Raw genomic sequence first — 20,380 nt, 5'->3', positions numbered from 1 at the left:
CACTTTGGAAGGCCTAGGTGGGTGGATCACCTGAGGTCAGGAGTTCAAGACCAGCCTGGCCAACGTGGTAAAACCCAGTCTCTACAAAAATACAAAAACCAGCCAGGCATGATGGTGGGTGCCTGAAATCCCAGCTAGTTGGGAGGCTGAGGCAGGAAAATCGCTTGAACTCGGGAGGCAGAAGTTGCCATGAGCTGGTATTGTGCCATTGCTCTCCAGCCTGGGTGACAGAGTGAGACTCCATCTCAAAAAAAAAAAAAAAAAAAAAAAAAAGTAAATCTTTGGATCTTAAAGCCCAGTTCTTGAGTGTCAGGTCTAGCACGTGCATATATACAGGCCCTCGGTATCTATGGTTCTACACTGGTGGATTCCACCAACCCTAGATCAAAAGTATTTGGAAAACAATTTGCATCTGTATTGAATACGTACAGACTTTTTATTCTTGTCATGATTCCCTAAACAATACAGTATAAGAACTATTTATATAGCATTTACATTGTATTAGGTATTATAAGTAATCTCAAGATGATTTAAATGTATGGAAGGATGTTCGTAGGAGGTATGCAAATATTACAGCATTCAATATCAAGGACTTAAGCAACCATGGGTTTTGGTGTCCGAGGGAAGGTCTGGAACCAATCCCCTGACAGATACTAAGAGATGATGATTGATTGATTGGAATGAAAGTGATGTATTCGTGAAGTAGAATCTGGGGCAAGATTCACTTTTTATTGATTAAAGAAGTTAGTTTTACTCTTAGTGTAGACCATTTCATTTGTTCAGTTTATATTTTGGCATTGCTCACATAGCCAAAATATTTCTACATCCATTTTCTAGTACTTTTGAGCTTGCTGGATTTCATAAATGAGGCTCAATAAATGTCATACATTCAAGGAAATTAAATATTTGTCAAGGTGTAGCCTAGCCATTTACCAACAAATGTTGCTTCAGTTTCTCTCATCTGTATACATGTAATTGTTGAATAAAGCCTGTTGCGTTCCCCTGCAGGAGCTTCAGAGAGACATAGAGAAGCATAGTACAGGTGTTGCATCTGTCCTCAACCTGTGTGAAGTCCTGCTGCACGACTGTGACGCCTGTGCCACTGATGCCGAGTGTGACTCTATACAGCAGGCTACAAGAAACCTGGACCGGCGGTGGAGAAACATTTGTGCTATGTCCATGGAAAGGAGGCTCAAGTGAGCTGGGCTGCTGAAACAGATAGGGAAGAGGAAAGACCAAAAAGAAAATAAAAATCACCCAGAGTATCCACTATTCACTCTTTCCTGTTGGTTACAATGTCCAAAAATAGCTGTGGCTTCCCACACTTACTATTGTCTACATTTAGTTGGGAAAATAAGTAGTTATAAAGGTAATATATAAATATAACAAGACAAGTTATGTCTGACCTAACAGTTAAAATATAATACGGAAACATAAAAATACACCCTTGTCAAGCAAGCATAACATTACAGAATGTGTGGCTGTGAGAACAGTAACATTCTTTTATTAAAAATTAAATAATAAAAGCACATTTATCTTTAAGCCCTTTGAAATTTAAGGTGGCAGATAATCGTGCTGTGTTGCAAAGTGATCATCATGGCTGTGCTCTCTGGTAAAGTGTTGAAAGCTTAATATTTGTCCTGCTGTCATAGATTGACTTTTGTCAGTGTGAGTTGAATGTTGGACTTAAATGGATTTTCAGACCTCGTCTTTATTTCCGTAAAACACTGGCCTGAGTGCACACTGTAAACCTGTTGTTGCTTTTCTAAACTTGTTGCACACATCCAAGGCAGCTCATGTGATGTGCTTGTAATTTTCAATTTGACTAATTCAAAATCCAGAGCTGCAGGACATGTTTTTAAAAAAATAAAACAGCTGTTTTATTTTAGCTCAAACAGTTGTCTCTCTTGCTCTCTGGTCAAATTTGGCTCGAGGAATGGTTATTGTTTGGCATGACAGTTGCCTCTGTGGGCACCCTTAATCCAGTCGCAGTCATCAGACCAGGTTCGGGAGCAAAAACAGTCTCCAATAATCAGAATCTGTTCTTTCATTCTCTGCCCCAGAATTGAAGAGACATGGCGATTGTGGCAGAAATTTCTGGATGACTATTCACGTTTTGAAGATTGGCTGAAGTCTTCAGAAAGGACAGCTGCTTTTCCCAGCTCTTCTGGGGTCATCTATACAGTTGCCAAGGAAGAACTAAAGAAATTTGAGGTGATCTATAGTTCCAAATTTTTAATCCTTATTTTGCTGTTAAAGTAGCCAGCTGGTAATTGGAGTTCCAAGACCTAAACTAGCTGTTCACCACATGTTATCTGTTCAAATTCCTGGGTGAGGACTTTGCAGCCATTTTTATTATGACCTCATACGTAGGCAAAGAAGGAGGAAAAAGAGGTTTTTATTTTAAGATTATCAAGAAGCATAAATACTGTAGTAATGAAGAGAGATTCTACTAGAAAAGAAGAATCGTGATTCCTCCCAAAAGATCTTGGCATGATTTTTATTTCAGAATTATTCCACAGTCAACCATCTTTTCTAAGATTAAAATATGATTTTTTAATGCTATAAACATCTACCTTCCAAATACATTTTTGTATTTTCTTTACTTAATCGCAGTGTGTGTGTGTGTGTGTGTGTGTGTATTTGATAAAAGAGTTGGCTCTAGAATGGAATAAAACGTTTTCATTATAATTCATTTTTAATTACACAGTGAAGAGTAGTACTGGTCTTGAGTCACCAAAACTTTTCAATTACACTGAGATGAAAATAGCTGTAGTGTAGTCATATTCATAAAGAAAGAAGTTATCCAAGAACTGATTCCAGTACCTTGCCTGCTTGCACAATCTCAAGTCCACTGTGTCACTGTTGTACAGTGAAGCTCTGACTTCTCAGCTGCCTTTCATTTTCATGGAAGACCTGACCTAGCCCAAAATTGACCATTTGTAAATTTGAAGGTGTTTTTCCCTTCAGTTCCCACTAATAGGCAGTTGTGTACTCAGATATGTTGACAGCAAAGAGTTCAGAAGCATTCTGACCATTCTCGGTTGCTAATTATGCCCCAAGTTCCTTGAGATGTTTAGAAATAAGACTGAAAATGTAATGAAATGTAGCTGCATTCATTTTTACCTTGCAACGTCAGGTAACCAGGCATTTACTGAGGCCTATGATGGGAAATAGGAAGTTCGCTTTTTATTCTTATGGAGTTTAAACTCTCAGGGTTGTACATGGACAGCTATATGAATCTAGAAAAATGTTCAAATACTTTGTGAAATGGATGAATTACTCTGATGTCTGAATGGGGAATGAATTCATATGTAACTGTACCACTAAATTAAAATAAACAACACTTTTATTCCTATATAAAAGATACTCCCTTAGAAAACTACTAGTAAAAAGCTCAGTAAACTCTGCAGTAGATTCCAGGTCATCTCGATGTGAATGAATGCTAGTGGAAGAGCTGCTCAGCTGCATCTTACACACTCGATTCATAAAGGTTAAAACCTTTTATAATTGGCTTATACTGCAAAGCAGATTATATAAGATTCTTTTTGATGCTATTTTAGACTCTCAGATTTTAAAGCAAGAGTTAGCCTTATAGTTAGCTTCTATAATGATTGATTTTATTATTTATCATGAATTTTGTAGTTAATTTTCTTAAGAGACAGAAATGAATTGCAGAAACGAAGTTGTGCTTGGGGGCAGTCTTTAGCTGGTCCAATCGCATGAACGTTTGGGATGGACGTGGTTGTGCTGGGGTATCTGCCTGGGGGTACTCCAACCTTACCCCAATGGACAAACACGAACTGGGACTTCCAGTCATGGCCAGAGCTGAACTTTCCTTACCACTCCCTTTGCTAGAGAAATAACTTAAGGTTTTTAGACTGGAAGCTGGGATTTCCTAGGATGAAGGCTCTGAAAGCAGCTCTCAGAAGGAAAGCAATTTAAAAGGCAGAAATGTGGTCACATGTAAACAGTGTGATGAGCCAAGGAAAACAGAATTTGGGGATTTGATGAGTACAGTTCAATTTATTAATTATAATTTTCATTTTGGTCTAATGCTAAGATAAAAATCAGTCATAAATCATACAAATGATTTTTTTAAAAGCTTCATTTTATTTTGGCCAAATGACTCTTATGCTATAGGGCTCTTCTATATTGCAGGGAAAAGGCAGAAAATAATATTTTACCTTCAGAATCTCTGAACTGTCCCTGGGATACCCTCAAAAGCAAATAGATGCTGCTGTGTGGGGTGGTACACTAGCTCTAACATGTTTTATAAAAACTAATTAAATCACAGGAAAAACAAAAAAATAAACAGAGCATGTTCCAAATTTTTCGAAATATAAAGTTACTTGTATTTTACTGAATTACTTTTCTTAAAAGCTTATAATAGCTTGATTTTTTGGAAGACCTTTTGCAAAAGGTAGTTTTAAGTTTTTTTCCCAATGGACAGCAGAATTGAGGTAATTTATAGATTTTTAGAAAAGTACATTTTTTACAAATAAACAGTTCCATTATAGATATCTTTTTCTCCATATTGACAGCAGAAATCGTCAACATTTCAAACTCACATTTCCACACACACGTGTGTATTTTTTATAGTGGTTTGCTTTGTGGGAATATTTGTTTCCAGGACATTAATTATTTTTAAAGCTACGTGTATATGTATGTGTGTGTATGTGTGTGTGTGTGTGTGTGTGTCTGTATATGTGTGTTGGGTGCGTGTGTGTTTATTCATTACTACTCCCCATTTTCATATTTTTTGATAGATTCTCCCTTTCCTTTAAGTTACGCTGACTAGATGACTTTGCATTAACAAGGGGAAGTGTACCGTTATTAGACATCATTCTTTCCCTCTGTGGTAGTGTAACTTCCCATTCTCCCAGACGCTACAATAAGAAAACCAGGAGCCACTACTGAGAGTCCTTCGCTGATTTCCCACACTGCTATGCTTCTCTGTGGCCTTAGGCTTTCCAGCGACAGGTCCACGAGTGCCTGACGCAGCTGGAACTGATCAACAAGCAGTACCGCCGCCTGGCCAGGGAGAACCGCACTGATTCAGCGTGTAGCCTCAAACAGATGGTTCACGAAGGCAACCAGAGATGGGACAACCTGCAAAAGCGTGTCACCTCCATCTTGCGCAGACTCAAGGTTTTTGCTGTGCCTCGTCTGTAATTTAGAGTCCAGAGGATGGGATTGGGCCATTTGAATGCAGTCTTGAGACACAGTCTCAGTGATTTTGTAAGAATGGGATGGCAGGAGGAATAAACGGGGGAGTGATATAGCAAAGGATTGCAGGCTTCTCATTACTTACTGAGAAAATGACTTTACAGAACACTGGAATTCGCTGTGCCATCTCCATATGTTTAGAAGGACTTTTAATAAAAATAATTGTTACTACTTTCCTCTTGCCTTCCAGCATTTTATTGGCCAGCGTGAGGAGTTTGAGACTGCACGAGACAGCATTCTGGTCTGGCTCACAGAGATGGATCTGCAGCTCACTAATATTGAACATTTTTCTGAGTGTGATGTTCAAGCTAAAATAAAGCAACTCAAGGTAATAGATTATTTTTCAAGTTATCAATGTGAAGAAAGCCTGAAAAGGAAAGGATTTGTGGCTGTTTTGTGACGAACATAGCAAATAACTTTTCTTTTGAAAAATGAGTTCTGGACTGCAAACAAAATCAGAAAATATAAAATATATAAAAAATAAGATAAAGAGCACTATCCAGAGATAACCGCTATTGCTTATCTCGGGGTAGTGCTCTTATCTTATTTGATATTGATATTGTTGTTGATATTTTTCAACAGCTTGAATGATTTTCAATCAGCTTGATTGCCAGGGTGTTAGGGATGTTCTGTTTTGTTGTTTTGTTTTGTTTTGTTTTTTTAGAGAGAGTCTCGCTCTGTCACCCAGGCTGAAGTACAGTGGTGCAATCTTGGTTCACTGCAACCGCCGCCTCCCTGGTTCAAGCAGTTCTCCTGCCTCAGCCTGCCAAGTAGCTGACATTACAGGCACATACCACCACGTCCGGCACACTTTTGTATTTTTGTATTTTTTTAGTAAAGACGGGGTTTCACTATGTTGGCCAGGCTGGTCTCAAACTCCTAACCTCAAGTGATCTGGCTGCCTTGGCCTCCCAAAGTGCTGGGATTACAGGCTTGAGCCACCCTTCCTGGCCTTGCTGTTGTTGTTTTCATTTATTTTTTCTAATTTGTTTGTAGCACCTTCACATGGTTCCTTTAACCTCCATGTTGCAAAGCAATACAACTTTCCTATGTCGGGATTTCATTCCTCATAGTCTACATTCTTAGATACCAAGTTAATTTTAAATACATTTTGTATTTTTCACTATATAATTCAAACACAGAGGCTAGCTAGAAATTTGAATAGGTGGGATATACATTAGATGTAAGGATTTCCTAAAAGGGGGAGTATTTAACAAATTGAATATTTTCCAAGGCAGCTTATGAAATTTTCTTCCCAAGATAGATGGATTTTTTTAAAGAATGTTCATGACGCCCATAACCTTTGGGTTGTTATAATAAAACAAGGAACTTGCCCTTAGACACGGATTCTCAGGATGGAAGAAACAGTAAACCCTGCTATTCTGCCTCACCCTCTCCCCTGATTCCTCTCTCCTGTCATCTCACAGGCAAATCAACATTTACATCCTTCCACGGAAAGTTTCTGCCAAGTGATAATTGAATCTTGTCCCTGGGGACCCTGGCAGGATGATGGAGCTTATTACTACCCTCCCTTCTCTCCTGGGAGTCTTTTTCACCATTGGACAATTCAGCTCTTCCACAATTTATTGAATTAAAAGTGAACACTGAAACATACCCCAGTGATTTAAATCTTTTGCAACACATAGAATGAATCTAAATAATCCTCCTGGAATTCCTTGTTTTTCAAATCATTATAACTTTACCTGCCTATGTTCTGAAATAATAAAAGAATCACCTGAGAAGAAGGCGTGGCATTGGATGGCTTCTCTTAGTCATGTTTGACATAGGATGAGGACATCTGAAATTAAAATGTTCGGGATATTTCTTTAAAATGCCACATTTATTTCAGTGGCAGTATATTGACTGCCATTGCTTTCATTAGGGATAACCAGTGCTGTCAACTTACGGTGGGTTTGAGTATTTTCCCCGGTTATTCTCTACCCACACTACTTGTGATGGTAAATTTTATTAGCCAAAAGCGCATTTCTGATCATGGAATTCGAATGTTTCTATTTATGACTCCTGTTCTGACTGAAAATGCGTATGATTTACTTTAGAAGGTAATAGCCTCTTGTCTTGTGATTGTATATGGTCAATTAAATAGCCCCTACATGTCTTTTTTAATGTAATGAGAAATACATCTATTATGATTCTTTTATATCAATGTAAGCAACAACAACAGCGAAATCACATGAGATTTGTACTCCCTAGGCCTTCCAGCAGGAAATTTCACTGAACCACAATAAGATTGAGCAGATAATTGCCCAAGGAGAACAGCTGATAGAAAAGAGTGAGCCCTTGGATGCGGCGATCATTGAGGAGGAACTAGATGAGCTCCGACGCTACTGCCAGGAGGTCTTCGGGCGTGTGGAAAGATACCATAAGAAACTGATCCGCCTGCCTGTATGTAACATTGATTTTCTTAGTTGTCGTTAAATCTAAAGAGAATAAATCGTGTGGGATTGAGTTGTATTGTATAGTGGGTGAGAGCCCAGACTCTGGAGCTGGAGCACCTGAGTTCAAGTCCTAGCTTTGTCCTGCATTGTTGCTGTCACCTTGGGCAAGCTACTCACTTCACCCTTCTTGCTTCAGCTTCCTCAAATGTGAAAGTGGTTTAGTAGCAGTAACTACCCTGTACAAAGGATTGTTTTGAGCATTAGATGAGTTAATGTATACAAAGAGTTTAGAAGAACATTTGGCTTATATCTTCTATGGAAGATAAATAAGAATCTTTTGATCACAGAAACATATGGGACAGCGTGGCTCTAGAGAAGCCTCTGGAAGAAATAAGAGAAGTCTCTGGAAGAAATAAGAGAAGTCTCTAGAAGAAATACAATAAAAGGAACAGCTTCTTAATTGATGAGGTTAGGTTTAGGTGAATTTTCATTCTTCCGTTTTCCTAATTGCTACCATAATCACATCTTACCTGTAAGAGGTGTTATTAGAGTATTTGGAATCTTCTACAATCAAACCTATTTTATATCTGGGCTATAAGGACAAGCTAAGTTCTCAGTAATTTGCTCTTATTTCCGATCCGTGCCAGTGTGTAGGTGTTGTGTGGTAGACATGGTAGTAGATTGCCCTTCTTTATAATATTTATTTAATCTCATATTAATTATTTGAAGTAGGTTTTAATGTTATTCCCATTTTACCAACAATGAAACTGAGGCTTATGTAGGATAATTTATAAGACTTTTTAATTTTTTCCCACTCAGAAAAAACCCTGCGGGATGCCTGGGACTGTTATTCCCATTTTATAGATGAGAAAACTGAGGCCCAGAGGAATTAATTTCCTTATCCAAGCTTAAACAGGAAGCACACAGCATAACTGAGATTTCAACCCAGACAGTCAAACTCTAGAGCAGCACTGTCCCCTGTATTTCTGTGATCAGAAGATTCTTATTTATTTGCTCCTAAGAAGTTAAAAATTGTCCCCTCATGGTAGGCAGGTGGCCCCGATAAAAAGCTAGTCTGACCACTACAGTGACGGGGTTGCCTTGACTTCCCTTCTAGCTCCCAGACGATGAGCACGACCTCTCAGACAGGGAGCTGGAGCTGGAAGACTCTGCAGCTCTGTCGGACCTGCACTGGCGCGACCGTTCTGCAGACAGCCTGCTTTCTCCACAGCCTTCCTCCAACCCCTCCCTCTCGCTCGCTCAGCCCCTCCGGAGCGAGCGGTCAGGACGAGACACCCCGGCTAGTGTGGACTCCATCCCCCTGGAGTGGGATCACGACTATGACCTCAGTCGGGACCTGGAGTCTGCAGTGTCCAGAGCTCTGCCCTCTGAGGATGAAGAGGGTCAGGATGACAAAGATTTCTACCTCCGGGGAGCTGTTGGCTTATCAGGTAGGAAAGAGCCTCTCCAGTGTGCCAGCTTAAAGGAAAGTCAGAGGGAATTAATATTGCCCTGGAAACATGACAGCTATCCAGAATCATTTGCTTCCTTCTCCCATGAGGAGAAATTGTACCTAAGTGAACACTTAGATATGAATGTGATTATAAAATGCAAAATTTGGTGTGGCCATTGATTTATTCCACGTAGATTTGTGGTAGTAGGTGACAAGTGCTTTGCCAGGTCCTAGGAATACACAGTTCCTCTTCTTCTCCCAGAGCTTCCACTCTAGTGTGGGACACAGTGAGAAACCACTGTTTGAAGTGTTTGGGGCTAAGATGGCAGTGTGGTGGCAGGACACACAAGCAGGGGCAACAAAGCTGGAGTCCTGGGAGAGGCTTTGGGAAAGAAACTGTGGAGCAGAGTCCAGAGGGTGAATCGCAGTTGGTCAGGTGGGCTCAGAAGTGCTAGAGGAAGAAAGCAGGGGAAGCCTCCCTGCTTTGTGATTGGCCTGGTGCTTTTGATCATCGGCAGTTTGTCTGGAATGACAGGCATGGAATGGACAAAGTGGAGAAGAGCCTGGCTGTGAAGCAGCCTGTTCACCATGGGCAAGAGCTTGGGCTCCTATCCTGAAGGTCGTGGAGCCACAGCAGCATCTGTGGAGGGAGGTGCTGGGATCTTCCCTCCTCAGGGATGTGCAGATTTTCATATTGTATCTTTCTGGATACCACAGGGAGAAGGGCATATTCAGGGGAGAGAGTCCAAATGAAACCTTTTACAACCTCAGACAGAAGTAGGGTGGTGGCCTGAACTAGGGGAAGCAGCATTGGGAATGGAGAGAATGGGAGTGATATGAGAAATCGCACAGAGAAGACTTCTCCAGAACCCTCAGTCCATTGAACTGGGATGGAGGCGATTTTCTGGGCTGGGCATCTTGGTGAAAGATGCAGGTGGTCCTAGGCCCTGAGGACCACAAGAGGGAAGGAGCACTGTGGGTGCAGCTGGGCAAGGGAGGCAGGGCTGTGAAAGCAAGGAGGGGATGAGTTTGCTTGTGTGCATCCTGATCTTGAGATACCTGCAGAATATCCAAATGCAAAAGTCCAGTTGTAGATGCACAGGTGTGAAGTGCAGAAGCCAGAAATGCAGATTGGGTAGTTATTCACATGTAAATGGCAATGGTCCTGGAGTGAACGGAGGAGCTCACACAGGAAGAGTGTGTGAAGGAAAACAAGAAGGACCACCACCCAAGCCACACATGCAGTGAAGGGATGGACAGAGAAACAGGAACTCTATAAGGAAGGTGAATAAAAATAGAATAAAGAGTTGGAGGCTGATCTGTGGCACTTGGAAATGTATCTCATACATTCTCTCAAAGGACATCTGGGGAATTTCTGTTTGGTTCTGGTGGTTCACATCAGATTCCCAAGGGATGACACTGTTCTAAAAAGAAAATGATTTCTCTCATTTCTATTTTGTCTTTACAGTAAGGCCTATTAGTCAGGCATATGGCATCTGAAGCAGAGCTGTCCAAAACCAGCCACTGGCCAATTGGGACTGTTGAGCTCTGAGATTGGACTGTGCAAATTGAGATGGGTTGTGCGTGGAAAACACGCTTACATGAATTTCAAAGACTTAGTACAAAGAAAGAAAATAAAATATTAATAATTATATTGATTACATGTTATAATCTCTATCTAATATAGTGTTAAAATTAATTTTATATGTTTCTTTTTACATTTCCAATGTGGCTATGAAACCTGTAAGATTACATATATAGTTCACATAGAAATATATGGGACAGCGCTGCTCTGGAGTCTGACTTTCTGGGCTGAAATCTCAGTTCTGCATGTACTTTCTGTTTAAACTTGGATAAGGAACCTAATTCCTCTGTGCGTCAGTTTTCTCATCTATAAAATGGGAATAACATTCCCAGGTATCTTATAGGGTTTCTGTGTGGTAAATTTGTGCTCAGACCAGAGCCTGGCTCATAAAAACATTCTCAGTCACTGTGAGTTCTTTTTTTTTTTTTTTTTTTGAGATGAAGTCTAGCTCTGTTTCCCAGGCTGGAGTGCAGTGGCACAATCTCGGCTCACTGCAACCTCCGCCTCCCGGGTTCAAGCGATCCTCCTGCCTCAGCCTCCTGTGTAGCTGGGATTACAGGCACCTGCCACCACACCTGGCTAATTTTTGTATTTTTAGTAGAGATGGGGTTCCACCACGTTGGCCAGGCTGGTCTCGAATTCCTGACCTCAGGTGATCCACGCGCCTTGGCCTCCCAAAGTGCTGGGATTACAGGCGTGAGCCATCGCACCCCGCCCACTGTGAATTCTCATGATTAATTTCAGGAAACCTTTGGTGAGCCTGCACGCTCCTCTGTGCACTCAGGAGCTGTGTGTCTAGAATAACTGACTTCCTTTTTTTCCCCTAGGAAAGTTATTTTCCTGCACAAGGGATTCAAGGTTTCCAGAACTTAGCTGTCAACTTAGACTGTGCTTTTTTTGCAGATGTAATGATCCCCGAAAGCCCTGAGGCCTATGTAAAACTCACAGAAAATGCAATCAAAAATACCTCCGGTAGGCACGACAAGCCGGAGCCAGCCTCCCTCCCTCCCCTGTATAGCAAGCCTCCTCTCTTAGCACATCTGCTGTATCTCTCCCAGCTTTGTGGCTCTAGCATGTTAAGGCACAGCCTTCCTCTCTTACTGCTGTACTAGAAAAAACAGCTGGTTAAATCCACACCAAGAATAAGATTTCACTAATCGAGTGAAACAAAATAACTTCTCAACTTGTTAAATGGTAATTGGTCTCATTAAGTATAGACTTCTCATGCCCATTAACTGCAGAAAATATGAGAAAGAAAACCCAGTCATCAGCCTCTGTGCCCTAGTGTTCTACGTGGTGTGGTAATTTCAGTTTCACTGCATGCAAACCTACCTGTGGCTGGAGAGTCAGGGCGCAGGCTCTGGTCCCAAGTCCACCAGCCTGCATGAGTGACCTTGGGCACATCCACCACTTTATCCTCATCTCAGGAATCCCTTGTGAGACAAGGGGTGAGATCAGATTTCAGCTCTAAAAAATATATGTAATTTTAATTTAAGAGGTCTTATAAGATAATTTGAAATGAAAAATGTATTCCACGGTATATTGAGCCATAGATAAGGACAGAACTATTCCTGAAACAAGAAGAATTAAAGAAAGAAAAACGGAACTAGTTTTGCTTAGTGTTGTATTAGACAAACCGTAGTTCAGGAGTTCAGGATCAGTGATGTGGGATGTAGGGGGGAATAGTTTGAACGCAGTGATATGATATCGAATCATGGAGTTAATAGTTTACGCTTCAGTTTTTGAAGAAAACCAAAAGGACAGAAAGCAAAGTAACATTACTGAGAGGGTGATTCCCAGGGAGAGACCTCTCCTAGGTGTATCTAGAAGGCCTTTTTTAGAAACAAATAAATTCATTTAATAAGGCTTACTAATATTTGTTCTGCTTTCACCCCATGCTAGCTTCACTCTGATGATCAAATGTTCCTGTGTAGTTCAAAGGCTTTGATACACACACACACACACACACTATAATTTTACAAAGAAATGTTACAACTTTCAGAGGAGAATGAGCCACAATTCTAGGCTATGAGTAAGAACCTGCCTAGATGGAAATGTTAAAATCTTAGCTTTCTCCTGGTTTTCTTTTAGATCTTAGATAAAAGCAAGTCGTTGCTAGTCTGATATCTCTGTATATATCTATTCTGAGGCACTCTTTTCTTGATTAATGAATTTATGCCTTCAGTAAATGATGCAGCAACCTGAGCCTTCCGTGACACTATCTTCCCCTGAGGTGCATGAAGAAAAATCAGAGGGAGGATCTTCCCCTGCTCACTAAGTGACAGCAGAAAGAACATGAGAAAAAAAACAGCTTTCTCCTTACTGAGATGCAGTAGACACCATTGCAGATTTTTAGAAAGGCCTTCCATACTGACAACATTCAGATGATCAGGGTTCAGCTGGAAGAGGGTCAGGTGCACGAAGCTGTTCAAAACAGACTGGAGAGCCGTTTTGCGACGTCCGATCTGCTAGGGCTTTCAGTCAAGCACCTTCATTGGTTTGGCCATTTTAATGTCTAACCCACCAGCACGATGGTACTAAATTTGCTTTGTAATTACCCACACCTGCCATTTCTATGCTGCTGTAACTGAAATCATTTCTGAAACTTCTCCTTGAATATCAAGCTTTAAATAAGTCAAATAGTTTGTCCGGTAAAGATTCTTATGGTTGCCACCGCAGGAGACCACAGTGCCCTAGAGTCACAGATCCGACAACTGGGCAAAGCCCTGGATGATAGCCGCTTTCAGATACAGCAAACCGAAAATATCATTCGCAGCAAAACTCCCACGGGGCCGGAGCTAGACACCAGCTACAAAGGCTACGTAAGTATCCTGGCCAGCCTGATGCCAACCTGTACGGAAACCACAGTTCTGTGTCAAAGAACAGTTCGTCGGCAGCATAAGGGCTTTATGTGGTCTCTGAATACCACGCTGCCCTTGAACTCATGAACCTGGATGTGCAAAGCCAAGCCCTGTTATTAAGTTACCATCTGAGTAGAACTTGTCTGTTTTTAGGCCCACGAAACTATTGTAACGACAAACCTGTTCCTTTCCACTGAGCACTTAGGGAGATCCTTTTCATTGAGAGCAACAAAATACTTTGGCTCCCAAAAGTCATTAGGCATTTTTCCAAATTCAACTAATAATTTCTGGACCAAGGTTATCCTTGGAGCAGCAGATTTTAGCTAATAGATTACTAACATGCAGTTTTTTTGTAGTTCTTTTCCTGGGTTCACCAAATGACCTTGGGAATGTTTTTCTCTTCTGTTTTTAATGTGCTCATTCTGAAGAAAACAGTTCTAACAAGAGGGATTTGGGGAAAAGATAGCAAGGCATTGGATATGCTACCAGTTCTATCTATGCGGCTATTGGCTATGTATGATGAAGTCTAGCAGAGGGTTATTTGCCCTACTCGAGTTACTGACCAGTTAATTTTCCCTAGAGAACTACCTGCTTTCCTATGCGTACTTGAGAGAATTTTAAAGCCAGTCTCTTCTCTGCCTCACGTCTTCTTTCATATCCAAAAGACTGGTTAGTACAAGGAAAGAAAAATGAATTTCCCCAAGTCTGGTCACAACTCACACGTTCTACTTTTTGAAATTAGGGAAGAAAACTGTTCTGGCTATATATGTTGATTTTATTATCCTTACAATTACAGAAGAGCGGTCAATCATGAGTTTGTTTCCTGTTCAGTTTGGCCTATTATACCAACTTCTATTATGGTGAAACCACTTTTTAAAAATACCTGTGATATAGTTTTATGATGATAATCATAAAACTGACATCACTGGGATTACACTTAACCTCAATCAAAAGTAATCAAAGTAACAGTCCTATTGGCATTGTGATTTGTTAAAGGCTTTATGGTAAGGACAGTGGGAGTATCTTGAAATGATTTGTTCTTTTAATCTTTGGACACTGTACGTGATGTTAAAAATGAATTTGGAAGCTTTTCTTTGACTTTAGAATTTAGTCCCTTGATACCTATTAAACATTGCTTACATTTTTTGGTAAAACAGCTGGCTTTAATATTGCTCTATAATTTTAAGTATTTTAATTATTTAATGCAAGAAAGTTCCCATGAGATTTGTGGTAACATTAACGTTCCCACATTTCAATTTAAGAAAGAGAAAGAGGGAGCAACTTGCCAAAAATTATATACTGCATTGCCAGCTGAGGGCTCTGAGTTTTAAATCGCAGATTGGTTTAATCTGTTTTGATCCACGAATCGTAAAGAAACTTCAAGGACTTCTCATGCAAAATCATGTATGCAAAGTATGTCTTTAAGGCATTGCTTTTTGTATATGTGAATGTATCACCTGTTTAAAAGGCATGTTTTTGAACTTTGCTTATTTAGTTTTGTTTTTTTTTTTTTTAAGAGACAGGGTCTCACACTCTGTCACTGAGGCTTGAGTGTGGTGTCATGGTCTTAGCTCACTGCATGCAGCTGAATTCCTGGGCTCAAGCAACCTTCTCACCTTAGCTCCCTGAATAGCTGGGACTATAGGTGCTCACCACCATGCCTGGCTGATTTTTAAAATATTTTATAGAGACAGGGTCTCGCTACGTTGCCCAGTCTGGTCTCCAACTCCTAGGCTCAACTGATCCTCCCACCTCGGCCCCCAAAGTGCTGGGATTAGAGGCGGGAGCCACCGTGCCCAGCCTGCCTCTGCTTATTTTTTCTTTTTTCTTTTTTCTTTTTGAGACTGGGTCTCACTCTGTTGCATAGGCTGGAGTGCAGTAGCGCAATCATGGTTCACTGCAGCCTCGACCCTCCGAGCTCAGGTGATCCACCTCAGCCTCCCAGGTAGCTGAGACTACAGATGCATGCCACCATGCCCAGCTAAATTTTTTGTATGTTTTGTAGAGACAGAGTTTTGCCATGGTCCCCAGGCTGGTCTCAAACTCCTGAGTTCAAACAATCCATCTTCCTCGGCCTCTCAAAGTGCTGGGATCACAGGCCTGAGACACCACACTCGGCCATCTTGGCTTATTTTTAGCAGGGTGGCACAGAGGAGCCAAACACAGACACTTCTCTTGCTGAGAAGCTACAAAGATATTTTCCCCAGAAGCTTTTGCACTCATGAAGATTTGGGTGACGGGCCAGTTGTTTATGTCTAAACAGATGAAACTGCTGGGCGAGTGCAGTGGCAGTATAGACTCCGTGAAGAGACTGGAGCACAAACTGAAGGAGGAAGAGGAGAGCCTTCCTGGCTTTGTTAACCTGCATAGTACCGAAATCCAAACGGCTGGTGAGTGCATAGCATCCAGTTCAAGAGTGAATGAAATAGAAGATCCTGAAGCAGTTTGTTAACAGCGAAGTTCCCCTTAGGCTGCTTGGCCTTGCTCTACACCGTTCTATCCCGAGAATTTCCTTCCAAGTTATAACAGTCTCCTTTGACAGTGAGGGGATGATGCATGCCATCGTGGTAGTGTTTGCCCATGTTTCATTTATTATTATTATTTTTAATATTGAGATGAAGTCTCGCTGTGTTGCCCAGGCTAGACTCCAACTCCTGGGCTCAAGTAATCCTCCCGCCTCCCCTCAAGTAGCTGGGATTACAGGCGCGCACTACCACCCCAGCCCTCATGTTCCAATTATTGTAATGCACTGTTTCTCACATATCTAATCAGGCATTTTCTATGTGTGTGCTCAAAGCCCTGTTGTAGACAGGATCCAAGAACTGAACGATAGTTTGTGCTCATGACTGCTTATTACTTCGTAAAGCTCTTTACAGTGTTAACGCCCATGTAACTAACTTTTTCGCTTCATTGTTATTAGAAATACAAACAGAAAAAATACAGCCATTGTACCTGTGTAACTGTTATTTCCAGATGACAACAACAAAAATGCCCAGTGGAATTACTTTTCTTTCTGTTGCTATTTAAAGTTAGCTGCCAATCTATGTTTAAAGCATTTCATAAACATCACACGTAGAGGAAAATAACCTCACTGTTGTATGCATGTCTTGCCAGGTGTGATTGACCGATGGGAGCTTCTCCAGGCCCAGGCATTGAGCAAGGAGTTGAGGATGAAGCAGAACCTCCAGAAGTGGCAGCAGTTTAACTCAGACTTGAACAGCATCTGGGCCTGGCTGGGGGACACGGAGGAGGAGTTAGAACAGCTCCAGCATCTGGAACTCAGCACTGACATCCAGACCATCGAGCTCCAGATCAAAAAGCTCAAGGTAGCTGCCCCTTGCCTTTCCCACGGCGGACAAACAGAGAGCCACCGCGTGAACGACTGTGCAGATGGCACCTTTAGTTCGAGCTGCTCTTACACAGCAGCAGAAAAGGGATCTAACAAAAATGAGTGAGAAACCTCCAGCCATCCCAAATACCTGTATTCCACAAAGATGGTTTTCTCTTCTTTCTTTTTCCTTCTTTCTTTCTTTCTTTCTTTCTTTTCTTTCTTTCTTTCTTTCTTTCTTTCTTTCTTTCTTTCTTTCTTTCTTTCTTTCTTTCTTCCTTTCTTTCTTTTTTCTTTCTTTCTTTCTCTCTCTCTCCTTCCTTCCTTCCTTCTTTATTTCTCTCTCTCTCTTTCTTTCTCCTTCCTTCCTTCCTTCCTTCCTTCCCTCCCTCCCTTCCTTCCTTTTTTTTTTTTTTTTTTTTTTGACAGAGTCTCACTCTGTTGCCCAGGCTGGAGTGCAGTGGCCTGATCTCGGCTCAGTGCAACCTCTGCCTCCCAGTTTCAAGCGATCCTCCTGCCTCAGCCCCACTAGTAGCTGGTATTACAGGCACGTGCCACCATGCCTGGCTAATTTTTGTATTTTTAGTAGAGATGGGGTTTTGCCATGTTGGCCAGGCTGGTCTGGAACTCCTAACCCCAGGTGATCCACCCACCTCAGCCTCCCAAAGTGTTGGGATTACAGGCGTGAGCCACTGTGCCCGGCCACAAAGATGGTTTTCACGGGCAGAAAAGGGGACCATGTTGTAGAACTATCCACCGTGAAAATAATCACACACAATTTAGTGAATTGATATTTTAAGAAATGTCCAATTAAAATTTCATGAAGCATCCAGGTACTTCTGGGACCTACGAGAACTCTTTGTAAGGGAGATGCAGAATGACCAGGGTCCTACAGGTGTATATGTAGAGCTAGAGAGAAATCCTCTCCAAAATTGTATCTGCATGAATTTGTGGGGGACGTAATGAAATTATTTGACCTCAAGTAAGTGAAACTTCTGAAATTGATTACAGTAGTGGTAGAAGCAATTTTTGCTGTAATAAATAAAACTATAGAGTAATTGTGGTGAAACACCTGGCATTTGCGTTTGATTTTGGCTTGGCCCGGATGGATATAGTGCACAAGATAACTTCCCTTACTTAACTCCAGCTCTAGATCTTAAAATCCTCCTTAACCCAGATACTAAAATGCTTTATTCTATGGAGACTGTTGTGAGCATCTCATGGACTGAGAGCTCAGTTTCTTTTTAAAACCCATCAGTGCTTGTTTTTTCCTGTTTGGACAGTATTAAGATGGGCTCCTCCTCAAAATGTGGCTACCCAGGCTCTCCGGGGTCAGGATAAGGAGTGAAGTGTGTGCTGCTTTTGTGTTTCTGTGGTTTTAGTATATGCTTTTTATTTGGGGTTGATTTTTTTTGGCTTGCTTTTAGTGATTGTGTGATTTTGTTTTATTTTATTTATTTATTTATTTATTTATTTACTTATTTTTGAGACAGAGTCTCGCTCTGTCACCCAGGCTAGAGTGCAGTGGTGCAATCTTGGCTCACTGTAACCTCCGTCTCCTGGGTTCAAGCGATTCTCCTGCCTCAGCCTCCTGAGTAGCTGGGACTACAGGCATGCATCACCATGCCCGGCTATTTATTGTATTTTTAGCAGAGACAGGGTTTCGCCATGTTGGCCAGGCTGGTCTCGAATTCCTGACCTCAAGTGATCCGCCCACCTCAGCCTCCCAAATTGCTGGGATTACAAGCGTGAGCCACTGCGCCTGGCCTGTTTTAAATTTTCAAACATAGAAAACTTCAAACAAGAGAGATGAATCTCCCCTCCAGGTGATCCAAAAGCTGCATCCTTATAGAAAGGCCTCTACACTACCCCATGAATTTGAGGACAAAGTACCACGTGAGAGAGATTTACAATGACTGCATTACGAAATGCATTTTTATCTAGAGTCCCTAAATTACTCTAGTAAGGCCATGTTGCATTATAACCAGATTCCTTAAAAAGTTGATGAAGCAAATGCTGGCCAAGGTCTGAGACCTCACAGAGATTAGGGTAGGGAAATAAGACCTTGAAAGTCATCCTGCATGACAAGAAAAAAGACACCCTCCTTTGTACTTTCTCCTGATCCTTCCTGTCTGTGTTTTCTCTGAATAAATCTATGGAATAATCAAGTACTTTCCACAGTGTCTCTTAAACCCATGTTGTCTGTGTGGTTGAATCTATTCTACAGTATGTTAAGAACCTATTGAAAAGTGAAAAATCAAGACAGATTGGGAACATAGCAGGACTAGTGAGAAATGATTTCAAAATGCAGCCTAGGTCAATGTGACTTCCAGGATCTCTCACCCTAACTGGATTGGGGGATTTGAAACAGTACCCAGATACTCAATTACTAATACAGACTCCTGTGCTCAAGCTCTTGGAATTGAGCACTGGGTGTTTTGGAAATGCACAAAGCCAAAAATCAGTCGCCTGGTTTTTGTGAAATCAAACCTAACTGGTTAGCTCATGAAATATCCAATTCATTCTCTCCACCTTCACATCAGTGTGGTACAGGCAGTATTCTCAGCCTGTGGGCCACGGAGCCTACAGATTCAGTACATTTGGAGCCCAGGGCCCTGGCATCTGTTTTCTTTGCTTCATTCTTGGGCCCACAAATTTGAATTTTGTTGTGGTTGAACCTCTGTACAGAGTGTGGACTTAATCGTACTCCTTAATGAGGTCATTGCCTAGCGTTATTGTTGCTTCCTACAAGACTCCTCTTCTCTTTATTCCTCCCCCCTGCACCACCTACCCTGGCTGAACTCTAAGTTGCCATTTGATTTTCAAAATGGTAGCTATTCTGAAATACTTAGCAGACCTTCTTTGTTCAGATATATTCTTTAAAAACGTGGATTTGTGTGTGTGAATGTATTGAGGCTGTTGTGTTCCACGTAACATTCTGTTTCTGACTTTTTCACTCTACACCCTGTTTTCTTAAGATTCATCCATGTTGTTAAGTACTCATCTAATTCATTTCTTCCAACTGCCATACAGTTCTCAGTGGTCTGCACCCTCTGTCTTTTACCTAGCCATCCTGTTAAGGCCAGTTTAAATTAATGGATCTTTTCATTCATGTGAAACATTTTCAAGGGAAGATATCTTTGTCATTATTGTCCTTGTTTGGTTGTCTTTTGTGTTCTTTTCAGGAGCTCCAGAAAGCCGTGGACCACCGCAAAGCCATCATCCTCTCCATCAATCTCTGCAGCCCCGAGTTCACCCAGGCTGACAGCAAGGAGAGCCGGGACCTGCAGGATCGCTTGTCGCAGATGAATGGGCGCTGGGACCGAGTGTGCTCCCTGCTGGAGGAGTGGCGGGGCCTACTGCAGGATGCCCTGATGCAGTGCCAGGTCTGTAGAGCTTTGGGCAGGAGGTGACTCAGAGCGAGACATTAGCAATTTAGCTGAGTGTGTGACTTGATGTATCATGGTTTCTAGAGGGATGCAGTTGTTCCCCAAAGTCAGTATTTCAGTGAGATAACCTTGTGCCCAA

General features: G+C 41.5%; 1 protein-coding gene across 4 annotated transcripts in view; it reads left to right on the top strand.

Annotated features, from left to right (window-relative positions):
• The window catches only part of SYNE1 (spectrin repeat containing nuclear envelope protein 1), a 526,037-nt gene that overhangs the window by 490,891 nt on the left and 14,766 nt on the right, over nt 1-20,380 (top strand). For 3 of the 4 annotated variants that reach the window (XM_030809854.1, XM_030809853.1, XM_030809856.1), the window contains 11 exons: nt 1,009-1,196; nt 2,064-2,214; nt 4,969-5,151; nt 5,420-5,557; nt 7,441-7,632; nt 8,743-9,076; nt 11,567-11,635; nt 13,343-13,485; nt 15,788-15,914; nt 16,639-16,850; nt 20,038-20,238. In XM_030809854.1, coding sequence (XP_030665714.1) covers nt 1,009-1,196; nt 2,064-2,214; nt 4,969-5,151; nt 5,420-5,557; nt 7,441-7,632; nt 8,743-9,076; nt 11,567-11,635; nt 13,343-13,485; nt 15,788-15,914; nt 16,639-16,850; nt 20,038-20,238 — 1,938 coding nt within the window. The remainder of the gene's footprint in view (nt 1-1,008; nt 1,197-2,063; nt 2,215-4,968; nt 5,152-5,419; nt 5,558-7,440; nt 7,633-8,742; nt 9,077-11,566; nt 11,636-13,342; nt 13,486-15,787; nt 15,915-16,638; nt 16,851-20,037; nt 20,239-20,380) is intronic. The other variant, XM_030809855.1, reaches the window with a different exon arrangement.

Source organism: Nomascus leucogenys, chromosome 3, assembly GCF_006542625.1.
Source record: "Nomascus leucogenys isolate Asia chromosome 3, Asia_NLE_v1, whole genome shotgun sequence".
NCBI classification, from domain to species: domain Eukaryota; kingdom Metazoa; phylum Chordata; class Mammalia; order Primates; family Hylobatidae; genus Nomascus; species Nomascus leucogenys.
This window is presented reverse-complemented; position numbering and strand designations above follow the sequence as displayed.